Genomic DNA, 14,517 nt, shown 5'->3' on the forward strand with positions numbered 1-14,517 from the left:
ATTCAGGTCACCGCATCCACTTCTGACCAAGAAATGAGAGATATTTGAGTACTGATGAAGGTTGCAGAGAAGAACCACACGACTGATCTACAGTATCTGAGCTACCCGAGCTCTGAGTTACAAGGAAAGGCTAATAGGTTTTCCAGCCTGGCATGGAAGAAGCTGACATACTTCCAAAAGATCACCTCGCTTAAACATCTCCAAATCAAACTACAGAGAAATCCATGGAGAAAGAATTACTGGAAAATATGGAGTGCATTCACCGCACCCAAGGGCCATACCTGATTTACCAAAGTCCAAAGAGATTTGAAATGGTTTGGCAGAGTTGAAATGAAGGAACTCCCTCTGGTCAACTGAACACAGAGATTCTGCCTGAGTGTAACCCACTTAAACAGTACGGTTTAATAGCCTATTGTGTGGGAAAGCATCTCACTGCTTCTCCGAACAGGATCAATTGGTTTCGAGTGTTGCAGTAGTGAGTGGAAAGCTCTTAGCCCCCAGTGACAACTCTACCCCTCCAGATTCCATTAGTGAGCCAGGCTGGCTGACCAATTGCTAACAGTGCCCTGGAGAGCTACCCACCTGGCACAAGTTTGCCGCTACCATGTATGCCTACGGTGGGTTGACTCAGTTCAACTATTTATCATTGGCTAACTCGATCCTGTTGGCACCCAATTAGAGAAAATTCAGCAGTGAGCCATTTGGTGACAAGGTCATTTTGTGGATGTCACATTCTAGCATACTGGGCAAAGTAATGGTGTACACAGCAACTTCGGATTACATCCACGAGATTTGACAGGATTTTCAAATCTTTAAATTCTTTCCTTATAATCAGGCTCTGAAATTAGGACTCTCTCTTCTACTGTAACCCTGAAGATCCACTCGATCACGTACACAGTAACGTGCCACGAATGAATTCCCCCACGAATGATGAGAATTAAGATTTTTAAATTAATTTATGGGATGTGTACATCGCTGGCGAGGCCAGCATTTATTACCCATCTCTAATTGCCCTTGAAAAGGTGGTAGTGAGCTGCCTTCTTGAACCCGCGCTGTCCCTGAGGTGTAGGTACTCCCACAGTGTTGTGAGGGAGGGAGTTCCAGGATTTTGACCCAGCGACAGTGAAGCAATGGTGATATATTTCCAAGTCTGGATGGTGAATGACTTGGAGGGGAACCTTCAGGTGGTGGGGTTCCCATGTGTCTGCTGTCCTTGCCTTTCTAGATGGTCACTAGTTTGGAAGGTGATGTCTAAGGAGCCTTGGTGAGTTCATGCAGTGCTTTTTCTAGATGGTACACACTGCTGCTACAGTGCGTCGATGGTGAAATTGGTAATTAATTAAAGTGGTGGATGGGATTTGGGGAGTCAGGAGGTGAGTTACTCTCCACAGAATTCCCTGCCTCTGACCTGCTCTTGTATTTACAACAGTTATCAATTATACTAATTACTACAGCCTTAACCTGACTCTCAAACAGTCATTCAATGTTTCACTGTCCAGCCAGTCCTCGAGGAACCATCCCGCTTCAAGGACAAACCAGTGCCGGACCAAGTCATAAAGTAATTATAACAGTAGTGCTATGGTACTCCTAATATAATGCATGGGCTGCTTGTGGGCTGCATCTGCCCATCTTCTCAACTGCAATTCATTTGGATTGAGAGACACCCATTTGGTTTATGCCAGTCCTCAAAGGAGCCACAGATATTTAAGGGAGTTTGTGACGTTATTCATTATTTTTGACCATCTAGCTTGTACAGACTTTTGCTCCAATGCGGGTGACGGTTTTGGCAGGATCACCAATCCTCACCTCTCTGAAACCCTTTGTGACCTTTCTAATTGTGGGACAGCACAAGAGTTGAGATTGAGCAATTCCACTCATCCCTTCTTCCTGGGAGGCAGTGGTTTTCCATCAGCTGTGGCAAAGACTGAGGGCCCCAATAAAGGTAGCTGTTGTACTGGAGTTGAGATCCTTTGTTGTTGCAGGGAGGAGCAAAGTATTCTGCAAGCTGCTATGCTTTGCCTGACCTGAGCCAATTGCTGATGAAGAGACTGGTTGAAATGTTCCTTTCTCCAATTCCCATCCTGCACCTTTGTGAGGGAAAAAGTTCAACATTTATAAGCCAGTTTGAATTGTGGTCTGGGGTATCGAAGCATTTCTGTGGACCCTCAGACAGAGGAATGACAGACTACTGCAATCATTTGGTCAATAATCTAGGTTGACACTCCAGTATAGTACTGATGGCATTCTGCATCATTGGAGGTACTGCTTTTGAAATGAAACTCAAAAGCAAGGCCCTCTCTGCCCTTTCAAATGGCCATAAACTATCACGTGCCATTATTTGAAAGTAGATCTGACGAGTTATCCCCAGGGTCCTGGCCAACCTTTATCCCTCAAGCAGCACTTAAATCAGATGATTTAGTCATTTATTTAATTGCTGTTTGTGGGACCTTACTATCTGCAGACTGACTGTTATGTTTCCTACATGACGATGGTGTCTACACTTCAAAAGTACTTCATTGGCTATAAAGCGATGTTAGGGAAACCTGAGGTCATGAAGTGTTCTCTGGGATTGTCTTTCTTACTTTTAATGATCTCTTAACTTGACGGTCTAAAATCACCTTGAAGATTGATCAAAAACTGTGATGCTTTCGGTATTTGCAAAGTGAGCTTTGTCCAAGGTTTGAAGTGAAGCCCCGCAGGGGAGGTGAACAAAATTACTTGACTCGCTCATGACTTTGGTTAAAGCTGTGTTACTAGAGTAAGGTGAAAATTCTGTTTGTTATCTTTAAAATCAAGTAAGCTTAAAGCTGTTACTTTAGTTGATCCAACTTCCAAATGGTTGATTCACGTCAACCAGAATGAAGCAAACTAGTTTTTAGGTGTTAGCTTTTCCGAAATGGTTTAGCTTTCCATTGGAGACAAGAACACAACTCAAACTGAGATGATCCAATACTATCCACATTACAACGATACAGATCCCAGGGAAATGATATCTGGAGACCCTTAGGCCAGAATTGAATCTTGATGATGTGAGGCAGGGTGAATGTGGAGGCAGTGGCTTAGTGGTACTGTCACTGGACTGGTAATCCAGAGAGCCAGGGTAATACTTTGGGGATCAGGGTAATGTTTTGGGGACCAGGGTTATAGTCTAGGGACCAGGGTGCCAAACATCCGGTGGAATTTGAATTCAATAAAAAAAAATCTGGAATTTAAAGTTGAATGATGACTGTGAAATTATTGCCGATTGTCATAAAGAAACCTATCTGGTTTACTGATGACCTTTAGGGAAGGAAGTCTGCCATCCTTACCTGGTCTGGCCTACATGTGACTCTGGGGCTATAGCCACAGCAATGTGGTTGACTATTAACAGTCCTCTGGAATGGTTAAAAGGCAATTAGGGATAGGCAACAAATGCTGGACCCAGCCAAAGATACCAACATCCCATGAAAGAATGCATTAAAAAAAATGCTCTGATAATCTTTGGGGGTGGTTTACACACACACTTCCTCCAGTAGACTCACTAGATTGCATGAGACGTTTGATAGGTTGAATCACACAGGGTCCGAGCTTGTGACTTTCTGCTTGCTCAGAATTAGTGAATGTGATCCCGACAGCGGTCAAGGTTTTGGCTTCCCTAAGTCGGGAAAACCTGAGATTCTGGGCCAACGCAAACCAGGATTAACATTTCAGGTTGATGAACTTTTATTAGAACTGAGGGGAAGTACAGATAATGAGACAGGCACGCCATCAATTCTCAAGGAAAAAAATTGAGTTGGGGGAAAGAGACCAGAAGGAGGGGTCTGGGTGGAATGCTGGATAGGAGATGTGAGGGAGGCCTCCTGGTCAGAGAAACGGGCCAGGCAGCAGGGAAAATCAGGATCATGTCAAGCTGGGAATTCATTGAGGCAGAATTTTAAAAGGGTGAAGTAGGGTTGCCAACCCTCCAGGTTGTCCTAGAATCTACAAAGATCAATGATTAATCTGCAGGTCACAGCTGTGAGAAATCCAGGAGAAGAAACAGAGGAACATTTTTCTTTTACTTTCAACATTTGTTTTAGTGCCTGGGAATTTAAAAAAATACCTTTTTCAAAATACCTTGGGTGCGATTCTCCGCTCTCCACGCCGGGTGGGAGAATCGTGGGAGGGCCGGGCAACTAACCCTAACCCCCCCCCCCCCCCGCTCGGCGTATCGCCGCTCGCCGTTTTTCACGGCGACCGCCGATTCTCCGGCCCGGATGGGCTGAGCAATCTGCCATTCCCGACCAGTTCACGACGGCGGCAACCACACCTGGTCGCTGCCATCCTGAACATGGGCGCCAGATGCTCGTTTGTGGCTTGTGGGGGGCGGAGAGGGGAGTGAGCACCATGGCCCTGCTCGGGAGGGGACTGGCCCGCGATCGGTGCCCACTGATCGTCGGGCCGGCGTCTCCAAGAGACGCACTCTTTCCCCTCCGCTGCCCCGCAAGATCAAGCTGCCTCGTCTGGCGGGGCAGCGGAGGGGAAGACGGCAACCGCGCATGCGCGGGTTGGAGCCAGCCAACCTGCGCATGCGCGGCTGACGTCACTTAGGCGCCGCCGTCGCGTCATTCTCAGCGCGCCGCCTTGACACAAGCGTCAAGGCCTGGCGGCCGATAAGAATGGAGCGCCGCTCCTAGCCCCCTGGGTGGGGGTGAATAAGGTGTGAGGAGCGGCCGAGTTCACGACGGCCTTCCCGATTCATCGCGGGAGCGGAGAATTCCGCCCCTTTTCTCAATCCATGCTTTTGCTTCAACCTCTAACTCTCTGCATGTGAGGTCCTGTGCCAGGTACTTGAAGACCAGTTTGTGCAGTAAGTCTGATCATAGTTTTTAGACATTCTCACCAGGAATTATTTGAACTTTTAAACCTGCACTGCCACCTTGTGTCCACTTCATAAAGTGTATTTCAGAGATAATGGTGTGTGACTTCAGGAAACCTCACTGGGAAGATGTAAGTGTTATGTCCATACAATTGCATAGTTTGTTGCACAGTTTGCTGTTGAGAAGTAATCACTATCAGTTTATAGAGGCTGTGGAGAGCTTTGTCGTGCATGTATAGCTCTCACCAGTCTTAATCAGGCGGCTCAGACAGTCCCTGCATTCTACAGGTTAAGATCAGTAATAGCAGTAGCACTATCCCTTTAGAAATTAGTTGTGTCATCACTTCCTTGTGTAAACAATCTGTGTATCAACACTGGGAGAGTGGTACAGGTATGGACACTTGGAGAGCTCTGCAGGTATCGACACTGGGAGACTGGTCCAGGTATCGATACTGGGAGGCTGGTACAGATAGTGACAATGGGAGGCTGGTACAGATAGTGACAATGGGAGGCTGGTACAGATAGCGACAATGGGAGGCTGGTACAGATAGCGACAATGGAAGAGTGGTACAGGCATCAACACCAGGAGAGCAGTATATGTGGTGACACTGTGAAAGCAGTATAGGTATCAACACTGGGAGAGTGGTACAGTTATCGACACTGGGAGAGTGGTACAGTTATCGACACTGGGAGAGTGGTACAGTTATCGACACTGGGAGAGTGGTACAGTTATCGACACTGGGAGAGTGGTACAGTTATCGACACTGGGAGAGTGGTACAGTTATCGACACTGGGAGAGTGGTACAGTTATCGACACTGGGAGAGTGGTACAGTTATCGACACTGGGAGAGTGGTACAGTTATCGACGCTGGGAGAGTGGTACAGTTATCGACACTGGGAGAGTGGTACAGGTATCGACACTGGGAGAGTGGCAAACCCTCCACTAAATGGGTAAAGGATAAAGACCCCCATTCACTGTACGCACCCCCACACTAAAGAGCTGATGAACAATTACCTCTAATCATTGCATTTACCCCTACTTAACTACTGTGTAAGTGCCACCATTTACGATGATCATCCCTGCACAAAAGTGCTAACAGGATGAGTAGCCGACATTCACTGTACTTACCCTTGTACCTGGGACCTGCTATGGTTAAATTGATCTGATAACCCATACATTCATAAAGCTTTGCTCCTGAGTTAAGAGAGAGGGGATTACATATTTAACTATATGTTACTCTATAATCTGTATGTCATTGTGCAAGTAATTTTGTGTCTTTGACTTCCCAGCTTCTACAAAGCAAATTACGTGCAGAAGTTTCAGTACTCGCGACCGGTCCGGAAGGGAACAGTGGACCCAGACAATGAATTTGTTGTGAGATATATACTTACTTTATTAATCTGACGTGGACAGAACAGCAAGGACCAATATTGTTGTAATTATTCAGACTGAAGAGAAGCATTTCTTTGCAGCGTGACCGGGAAGATCAAATACTGACCACAATGCATTGCAAAAGGAAAAGGAGGGAAAAATTCTCTCTTCCATGCTATTGTGGACAGCATGTAATGCACTTGCACATTTTCAAAAACATTTTGTAGCTATTACGCTGTCATCAGGGTGGCACAAATTAAGGGGCGCGATTCTCCGAGGCCACACCGGTTGGGAGAATTGTCGGCCGTGCCATTTTATCACGCGACGCCGATCCGATGCCGTCCCGCCATTTTCCCAACCGGCGAGAACACTCCAGTTTTCACTCCGGCGTTGGGACTTTGTCTCCATTTCGGAGAATCGCGCCCCAGGTGTTTATATATTGCATTGGAAGTAAAACAGCCTCACTCCTAAGTGCACCATATCTCTTCGCTGTTATGTCACTGGTCTCCTCTGTTTGTTGCAATTTCATGGCCTACAGTGGAAGAAGCCTGGTTTGTCCTCCTTTGTTAAACCCTTGCTCATATATAAACAACGTGTGCGTACATCAAGCTGTCAAGACAAAAATCATGCAGTCATAATTTGAGAAGGCAACATTCACTTATCCTGTTAATTCTATTTATTTATGTCTTACAGTCAATGTGGATTGAGAGGACAACATTTGTCACAGCTTATAAATTACCTGGAATTCTGCGTTGGTTTGAAGTCAGTTCCAGTTCCACTGTAAGTACAACATCCCTCAGCGCGACACTAACTTGTTCCCAGTGAGCTGCTGGGGCTCAACCCTTTATGCTTTGATAGAAAGTTCCACACACAACTGGAAAATGCAGAGCCCCAAAAATCAAACATAAATGACTCTAGATGAGCTTTCATTTGAATCCTAGTATGCACACTGTTACTATACTCATGAGAAAGTGAATATTAGTACTGTAACTGTGTGAGTATACACATGGTACTGCATCAGTGTGTGAACATACAAGTGCAGCAAAACATTATGAAGGTAAATGATACGTTTGCCTTCATTGTTGGGAGATTAGAGCGTAATAGTAAAGCTTTGCTGCAATTGTCTAGCTCATCTGGAGCGCACTGCACAGATTTGGTGTCTACCTAAGGAGGGATATGCTCGTCATGGGACGAGGCTTCATTAGATTGGCTGCTGGGATGAGTGGACTGTCTTATGAGAGATTGAGTATAATAGACCTGTATCATCTGCAGGTTAGAAGAACGAAAGGTGGTTTCATTGAATTATATAAAATTCTTCAAGGTCTTGACAAGCTAAATGCCGTGAGGCTGTTCCCCCAGTTATGAGCACCATAACTCAAGAGAAGAGGTCAGCCATATTTCAGAGAATTGAGAGTTTTTGGAATTCTCAACCCAGAAAGCTGTGGATCCTCGGGCATTATGTGTATCCAACACTCAGCTCTCTGGGTTTTGGGGAAGCAAGAGAAATGGGAATGAGGCAGGAAAGTTTATTGAACAGTGAACAGGCTCGAGAGACTATAGGACCTAATCCTATTTCCTTATTCATTATGGGCGTCACTAGGCCAGCATTTATTGCCCATCCCTAATTGCCCCTTGAACTGAGTGTCTGGCTGGGCCATTTCAGAGTCAACCACATTGCTGTGAATCTAGAGTTACGTGTCGGCCAGACCAGGTAAAGATGGCAGATTTCCTTCCCGAAAGAGACATTAGTAAAACAAAATGGGTTCAATCAACAATGGTTTCATGGTCATCCAGATTTTTTATTCAATTCAAATTTCACCATCTGCCATGGTGGGGGCCAAACCTGGGTTTCCAGATTACTAGTCCAGTGACAATACAACTCCCTCCCCCTCTTTGTTTCTTATGCACTGATGCACACCAATGCTGTAACAGTTTGAGAATACTACGGAACAGTATTGAATCAATATGAGATCACCATTGTTGTGATTCATTCACTTGGAACCCTATAAAATAAAGGAGTAAGTTACCTTGGATACAGAATTGCTCAGTGACTGGAGACAGGGAGTGATAATGGATGGATGGTTTGAAGACGAGTAAGTGGTTTTCAGTGGTGTTCCCCAGGGTCAGTTTTGGGTCCATTACTCTTTTCAACCTTTATAAAAAAACCTCGATTCTGGTGCAGGGAGGAGGATTATAAAGTTTGTAGATGATACAAAATGTGACAATAACGAGAATATTTGCAGACTTCACAATGATGTAGATGGGTTGGTGAAATGGGCAGAGGCTTGGCAGATGGAAGTTAAGTGCGGGTGTGAAGTGATGCACTTTGCTTGGGCAAATATGCAAAGAATGTTTACTGTACTTGGAACAATTTCAAAAAGTATAGATGACCAGGTGGTGATCAGAATATGTGTCTGAATGCACAAATCATTAATGGTGACTGGACAAGTTCTTCATTATTTCTTCTTTGACGGAATATGGGCTATGTTGGTAAAGCCAGTATTTGCTGCCCTTCGCTAATTGCTCTCATACTGAGTGGTTTGCTGGGCCAATTCAGAGGGCAGTTAGGAGTCGTCTACATTGCTGTGGGTCTGGAGTTGCATGTAGACCAGACAAGGTCAGGACGGCAGATTTCCTCCCATAGAGGACATTTATGAATCAAATGTGTTTCTACAACAACCAGTAATGGATGTCATGGTTACAGTTGTAGAATAATAAATTAATAATTGTGGTCATGAGATAACGTTTTTTATCATGATGTAACAGTGACATTAGCTGTCATGTGAAAGAGACTGAAAGGAGAGGATGTAATAGTCTGTGCAAGAGAGATGCACTTACCTAGAATGCATGTACATAGAACATAGAACAGTACAGCACAGAACAGGCCCTTCGGCCCTCGATGTTGTGCCGAGCAATGATCACCCTACTCAAACTCACGTATCCACCCTATACCCGTAACCCAACAACTCCCCCCTTAACCTTACTTTTTAGGACACTACGGGCAATTTAGCATGGCCAATCCACCTAACCCGCACATCTTGGGACTGTGGGAGGAAACCGGAGCACCCGGAGGAAACCCACGCACACATGGGGAGGACGTGCAGACTACGCACAGACAGTGACCCAGCTCGGGAATCGAACCTGGGACCCTGGAGCTGTGAAGCATTATGCTAACCACCATGCTACCGTGCTGCCCTATAATGTAAGGAAAGGAGCTTTTGAAGAAACCATTCTTAAGGATGTGATTGCACTTGAGAGGGTGCAGAGGAGATTCACCATGACATTGCCTGGGCTGGAGCATTTCAGCTTTGAGGAGAGGCTGGTTAGGCTGCGGTTGTTTTCCATGGAGCAGAGGAGGCTGAGGGGGGCCTGATTGAGGTGCACAAAATTATGAGGTACATCGATAGGGGGCTGGATTCTCCGCTGCGCCACATTTCTGTTTCACCCCGCCGACAGGATGCTCCGTTACGCTGGCTGGTCAATGGGAATTCCCGTTGTGGGGCAGCCCCACACCGTCGGGAAACCCCCGGGCTGCCAGCAAAATGGAGCATCCCGACGGAGGAGAATCCAGCTCAGGGTAAATAGGAAGAAATGTTTCCCCTTAGTAGAGGGATCACTGACCAGGGGACGTAGATTTAAGGTAAGAGGCAGATTTAGCGGGGATTTAAGGGAAAGCTTTTTCACCCAGATGGTTGCAGGAATTTGGAACTCACTGCCTGAAAGGGTGGGAGAGGCGGAAACATTTAAGAAGCATTTAGATCAGCGCTTGAAACACAGGAGCATACAAGGCTGCAGACCAAATGCTGGAAAATGGGATTAGAATTGATAGGTGTTTGATGGCCAGCACAGACAAGATGGACCGAAAGGCCTCTTTATGTGCTGTAAAACTTTATAGCTTTCAGAGTTAGACATAAGTCACTCATAAGTAGAATGAAACCTTCCAATACAAGATAGGCCACATGTTACCTGAAGAGAGATCCAAATAGTATTCAAAGTGGAAACCAAACCATGACTGTGAGTAGCTTTATATTTCTGATTTATTAATTGAATTTTAAATTCATGTCATGGTGGGGTTTGAACCCATGTCCCCAGAATATTAGCCTAGTCTGCTGGATTACTAGTCTCGAGACATAATCACTATGCCACCATCTTCCCATAAATTGGTATGGTGGTTAAAAGATATATTACTTGGGTTTATAACGTATTACTTGGGAATGCCTCACAGCACCAAGGACTCGGGTTCGATTCCGATCTCAGGTGACTGTATGGAGTTTGCACTTTCTCCCCATGTCTGTGTGGGTTTCCTCCGGGTGCTCCGGTTTCCTCCCACAGTCCAAAGATGTGCAGGTTAGATGGATTTGCTATGCTAAATTGGCCCTTGGTGAGGTTACAGGGATAGAGTGGGGTTTGGGTCAAGGTAGAGTGCTCTTTCAGAGGGTCGGTGCAGACTCGATGGGCTGCAAGGCCTCCTTCTGCACTGAAGGGATTCTATGATGATCCTATGATAAATATATGCATAGAATATGAGAGCAAATAGATCATACCACAGGCTAGGCGTCAGTTGGAGTTTTATTCGTTCATGGGATGTGGACATCACTTGCTGGGTCTACATTTATTGCCCATCCTGATGACCAGTTAAGAGTCAACCACATTGGTGTGGGTCTAGAGTCACATGTCGACCAGACCAGGTAAGGATGCCTGATGTCCTTCCTTAAAGGGCATTTGTGAAGCAGATGGGTTTTTGCAACAATCGAAATTGGCTTCAAGATCATCTTTAGACTTAAATTCCAGATATTTATTAAATTCAAATGTCACCATCTGCTGTGGTGGGATTCCAACCACAATCCCCAGGGCATTTCCCTGGGTCACTGGATTGCTAGTCCCACGACAAGACCACTACCCCACTGCCTCCCTTATAGTGTGGAAAATCCGGGGCACCACACTTATGGAAAGATGTCAGGCTTCAGAAAGGGTCCAGAGGAGGTTTACCAGGATGTTATCTGGGATGAGGAACTTCAGGAGAGATTGGAAATGTTTTGACTATTCTTCATGGAACAGAGAGAGTTAACAGATGACCTAATAAAGATTTTCAAGGTAATGAGAAAGAGAGGGAAAAACTGTGGTGAGTGAGTCAATAACCAGAGGCCATAGATTTAAAGGTATTGACAAAAGATCTGGGAGAATGATGAAGAGAACATTTTTCAGTCAGAGTTGTCAGAATCTGGGACATTCTACCTGAAAAAGTGGAAACTAATTCCATACATAATTTAAAAAGCGACAGCCACTTGAGTGTCAGGAACTTACAAGGGTTCAGAAAAAAGTGGCAAAGTGTACAACTGTTCTCTCAAAGCTCCAGCACAGGCATGCTGGGCCGAATGGCATCCTTTGTACTCTAAAACACCATTGTAGACATGGAAAATCTTTCACTTGAACTTCATGACATGTTAGAAATATGGGGCTTCTCCTGATTGATGTTGTGCAGCTGAAGGATCTGGTTCCTGCAAACTTACATCAGATGGGCCTGCATTAATCAACATTCCCCTCCCTTCAGTTTAAGCTTTAATGACGTCACTACTTAAGATTTCTTTGATTCTCACCAACCTACGGTTCTGTACTTAACTGCGACACTTAACTCAGATTAGTTCATTCTGTTTCCATTCTTTCATGGGATGCAAAATTCACTGGCCAGGTCAGAATTTATTGCCCAACCCTAATTGCCCTCGAGAAGGTGAGCTGCCTTCTTGAACTGCTGCAGTCCATGTGATGTAGGTAGGCCCACAGCGTTGTTAAGGAGGGGGTTCTAGGATTTTTGCCCAGGGACAATGGCAATATGTTTCCAAGTCACGGTGGTGTGTGGTTTAAACTTGAAGGTAGTAGTGTTCCTATGTGTCTCCATCTTTCTCGTCTCAGTGGGGGAGGGCACGGGTTTGGAAGGGGCTGGCAAAGGAGCCTTGGTAAGATGCTGCCATGCACCTCATAAACACACACACTGCCACCACTGGGTTGGTAGTAGAGGGAGTGAATATTTAAGGTTGGGGAAAATGGAGTGCCGAAGTCGGCTGCTTTGTCCTGGATAGTGTCGAGCTTCTTGAGTGTTGTAGGCGCTGCACTTACTCAGGAAAATGGAGAGTATTCCCATCTTTGGCAGGCACCCAATCATGCGTTGTAGTTTCATCTGGCTGGCACCTTTTTTGGATGTACTTTTTGCTGTTTTGGCATGCTCTCCTGTACTCATTGCACCAAGTTTGTTACCCTCATTTGATCGTAAAGGTAGCATACGTAGCTCAAGAGGTTACAGATTTTGGTTGAATAAAATCATGCTGCTGCTGATAGCAACATGGAGAGAGGATTGATGGGAAGATGGTCATCCCATCTTCCCATGGAAGATGGTGCCTCCTGGGTGCTCATTTTTGAGCTGCTAGATCTGTTCTGACTCTATCCCATTTAACACAGTGGTAGTGCCACACAACACAATGGAGGGCATTCTGGTGTGAAGGCAGGACTCTGTGTCCGCAAGAACTGTATAGTGGTCACTCCTACCAATACTGTCATGGACAGATGCTTTTGTAACAGGTAGACTGGGTGGAGGCCGGGGGGGGTGGGGGGGGGGGGGGGGGGGGGCAGAAGTGGGGATGGTGAGGTGAAGCAAGTTTTTCCTCTCATTGGTTGCCTCACTATCTGCCGCAAGCCCAGTCTGGCTAATATGGTACTTCAGGACTTGGCCAGCGTGACCTACAATGGTGCTACCGAGCCACTCTTAGTGATAGGCAGTAAAGTTCAATTCATCTTCGAATAGGGAGTCCCTCCTGTTCCCTATGTCTGAGCTCTCATCTACACCGTGCATTGATACACTGAGACAGGGAGTGTGATCTAAAGGGTACAAAAATCCTCCAAAGTGATTCAGAAGAACATGGGATGGAAGAGCAGGAGTTGGCATAATGCCACCGCTGAGTCTGCCCCACTTATCAATCAGGTCATGGATGATCTTTGACCTCAACTCTTATTTGCCACCTGATCTCTGTATATTTTAATTTCACAGAGTCCAAGTTCCCGAACGTCAAGAGTGAAACCTCATCAATGATTTATTTTTGTTACTACAGAGCACCATCAGCCCCCTGGAAAATGCCATCGAGACAATGCAGAAAACCAATGAGAAGATCCTCACCTTGATCAGCCAGTACAAAGGGGATGACCATCTTCCCATCAATCCTCTCTCCATGTTGCTCAACGGTATCGTGGATCCCGCAGTTATGGGTGGATTTGCTAAATATGAGAAGGTAAAGTGGACAATTTATTATTCATGCCTTCAACAAATCGGTGACAAAACCAGAGCAGGAGGTAATCCTGACAGGGTCCATTCCAGATAAGGAGGCTCATTAGAGGGCGGAGATTGAAAATCAAGACAGGATTAACGGGTGGAATTTTCTCATTATTTGGCGGAGTGATGGGAAAAACGAGATGGAAGCTGCCGGCCCCAAGGGGCGAGGGAGGGAGGGGTTCAGCCACAAAGGCCTGATAATGATATTTAAATGTATTTAAATGGAGATCCCTGACTTTCAGAGTTGGGATTCCCATTATGTCATCGGTGGGACAACGATTAGGGAAATCCTGTTGGCGTAAAAGCCATTTTGGAACTCCAGCGGGATTATCTGTCGTCACTGTCATTCCTGCAGGCCGAAAGCAGGAGTGGAAAATCATTGACCTACCTGTGATCTACACTCACATTAGCCTAGCATGCCTGTACACCTCACCTGTATCAATGTGGGATCATACACTGGTATTGTGTGAGTGTGAATTTATGAACTTGTACTTTATTAAGAATATATACCTCTACTAAGGCAGTGTAAGATCATACCTGCACTGACTCAATGTGACATTATTCATCGGTGCTGAACTATTGATCCAAACAAACAAAATTTCATGTGGATATTTTGCGTATCTATTTTAATTGTGATTCTTTACAATGTTTGGTAAGAGCTTATTCAAAACTGGAGATAGTAAAGTTTTCTTGGAATGTTGAAGATCCGGCGACACTTCATGAATTTTATTTTCTCACAGAATGAACCCGAAAGCGTGCACACACAGGCATATGTAAACAGCCTGGGGTAAAGTGTTTATTTTCTTGATGTGGGCCTCATAGGCTGGTATATATAGAAGTGACCGATGAGAGCAGTGCAGCAATGATTTTTTTTCCTGTTAAAGAGAGGATAAGATCCTATTATAGATGATAAATGACAGCGGTAATATAAAAAAAAATCAATAGACTGCATCAAATGTCCCATTAATGTTCAGGGGTCAGGTACCATTA

The 14,517-nt window shown here is 45.3% G+C and overlaps 1 protein-coding gene and 1 long non-coding RNA gene across 2 annotated transcripts in view; one reads left to right on the top strand and one right to left on the bottom strand.

Annotated features, from left to right (window-relative positions):
• LOC119965058 (dedicator of cytokinesis protein 2-like) overlaps positions 1-14,517 on the top strand; it is a 759,716-nt gene that overhangs the window by 717,921 nt on the left and 27,278 nt on the right. The window contains exons 42-45 of the mRNA XM_038795299.1: positions 1,477-1,558; positions 6,128-6,212; positions 6,903-6,989; positions 13,310-13,486. Of these exons, the coding sequence (XP_038651227.1) occupies positions 1,477-1,558; positions 6,128-6,212; positions 6,903-6,989; positions 13,310-13,486 (431 nt within the window). The remainder of the gene's footprint in view (positions 1-1,476; positions 1,559-6,127; positions 6,213-6,902; positions 6,990-13,309; positions 13,487-14,517) is intronic.
• The window catches only part of LOC119965061, a 100,466-nt gene continuing 92,220 nt past the window's right edge, over positions 6,272-14,517 (bottom strand). The window contains exons 2-3 of the long non-coding RNA XR_005460423.1: positions 13,375-13,472; positions 6,272-6,818 (exon numbers count right to left, since the gene is read on the bottom strand). This is a non-coding gene — a long non-coding RNA (uncharacterized LOC119965061). The remainder of the gene's footprint in view (positions 6,819-13,374; positions 13,473-14,517) is intronic.

Source organism: Scyliorhinus canicula, chromosome 4 (assembly GCF_902713615.1).
Source record: "Scyliorhinus canicula chromosome 4, sScyCan1.1, whole genome shotgun sequence".
Classification (NCBI taxonomy): Eukaryota; Metazoa; Chordata; class Chondrichthyes; order Carcharhiniformes; family Scyliorhinidae; genus Scyliorhinus; species Scyliorhinus canicula.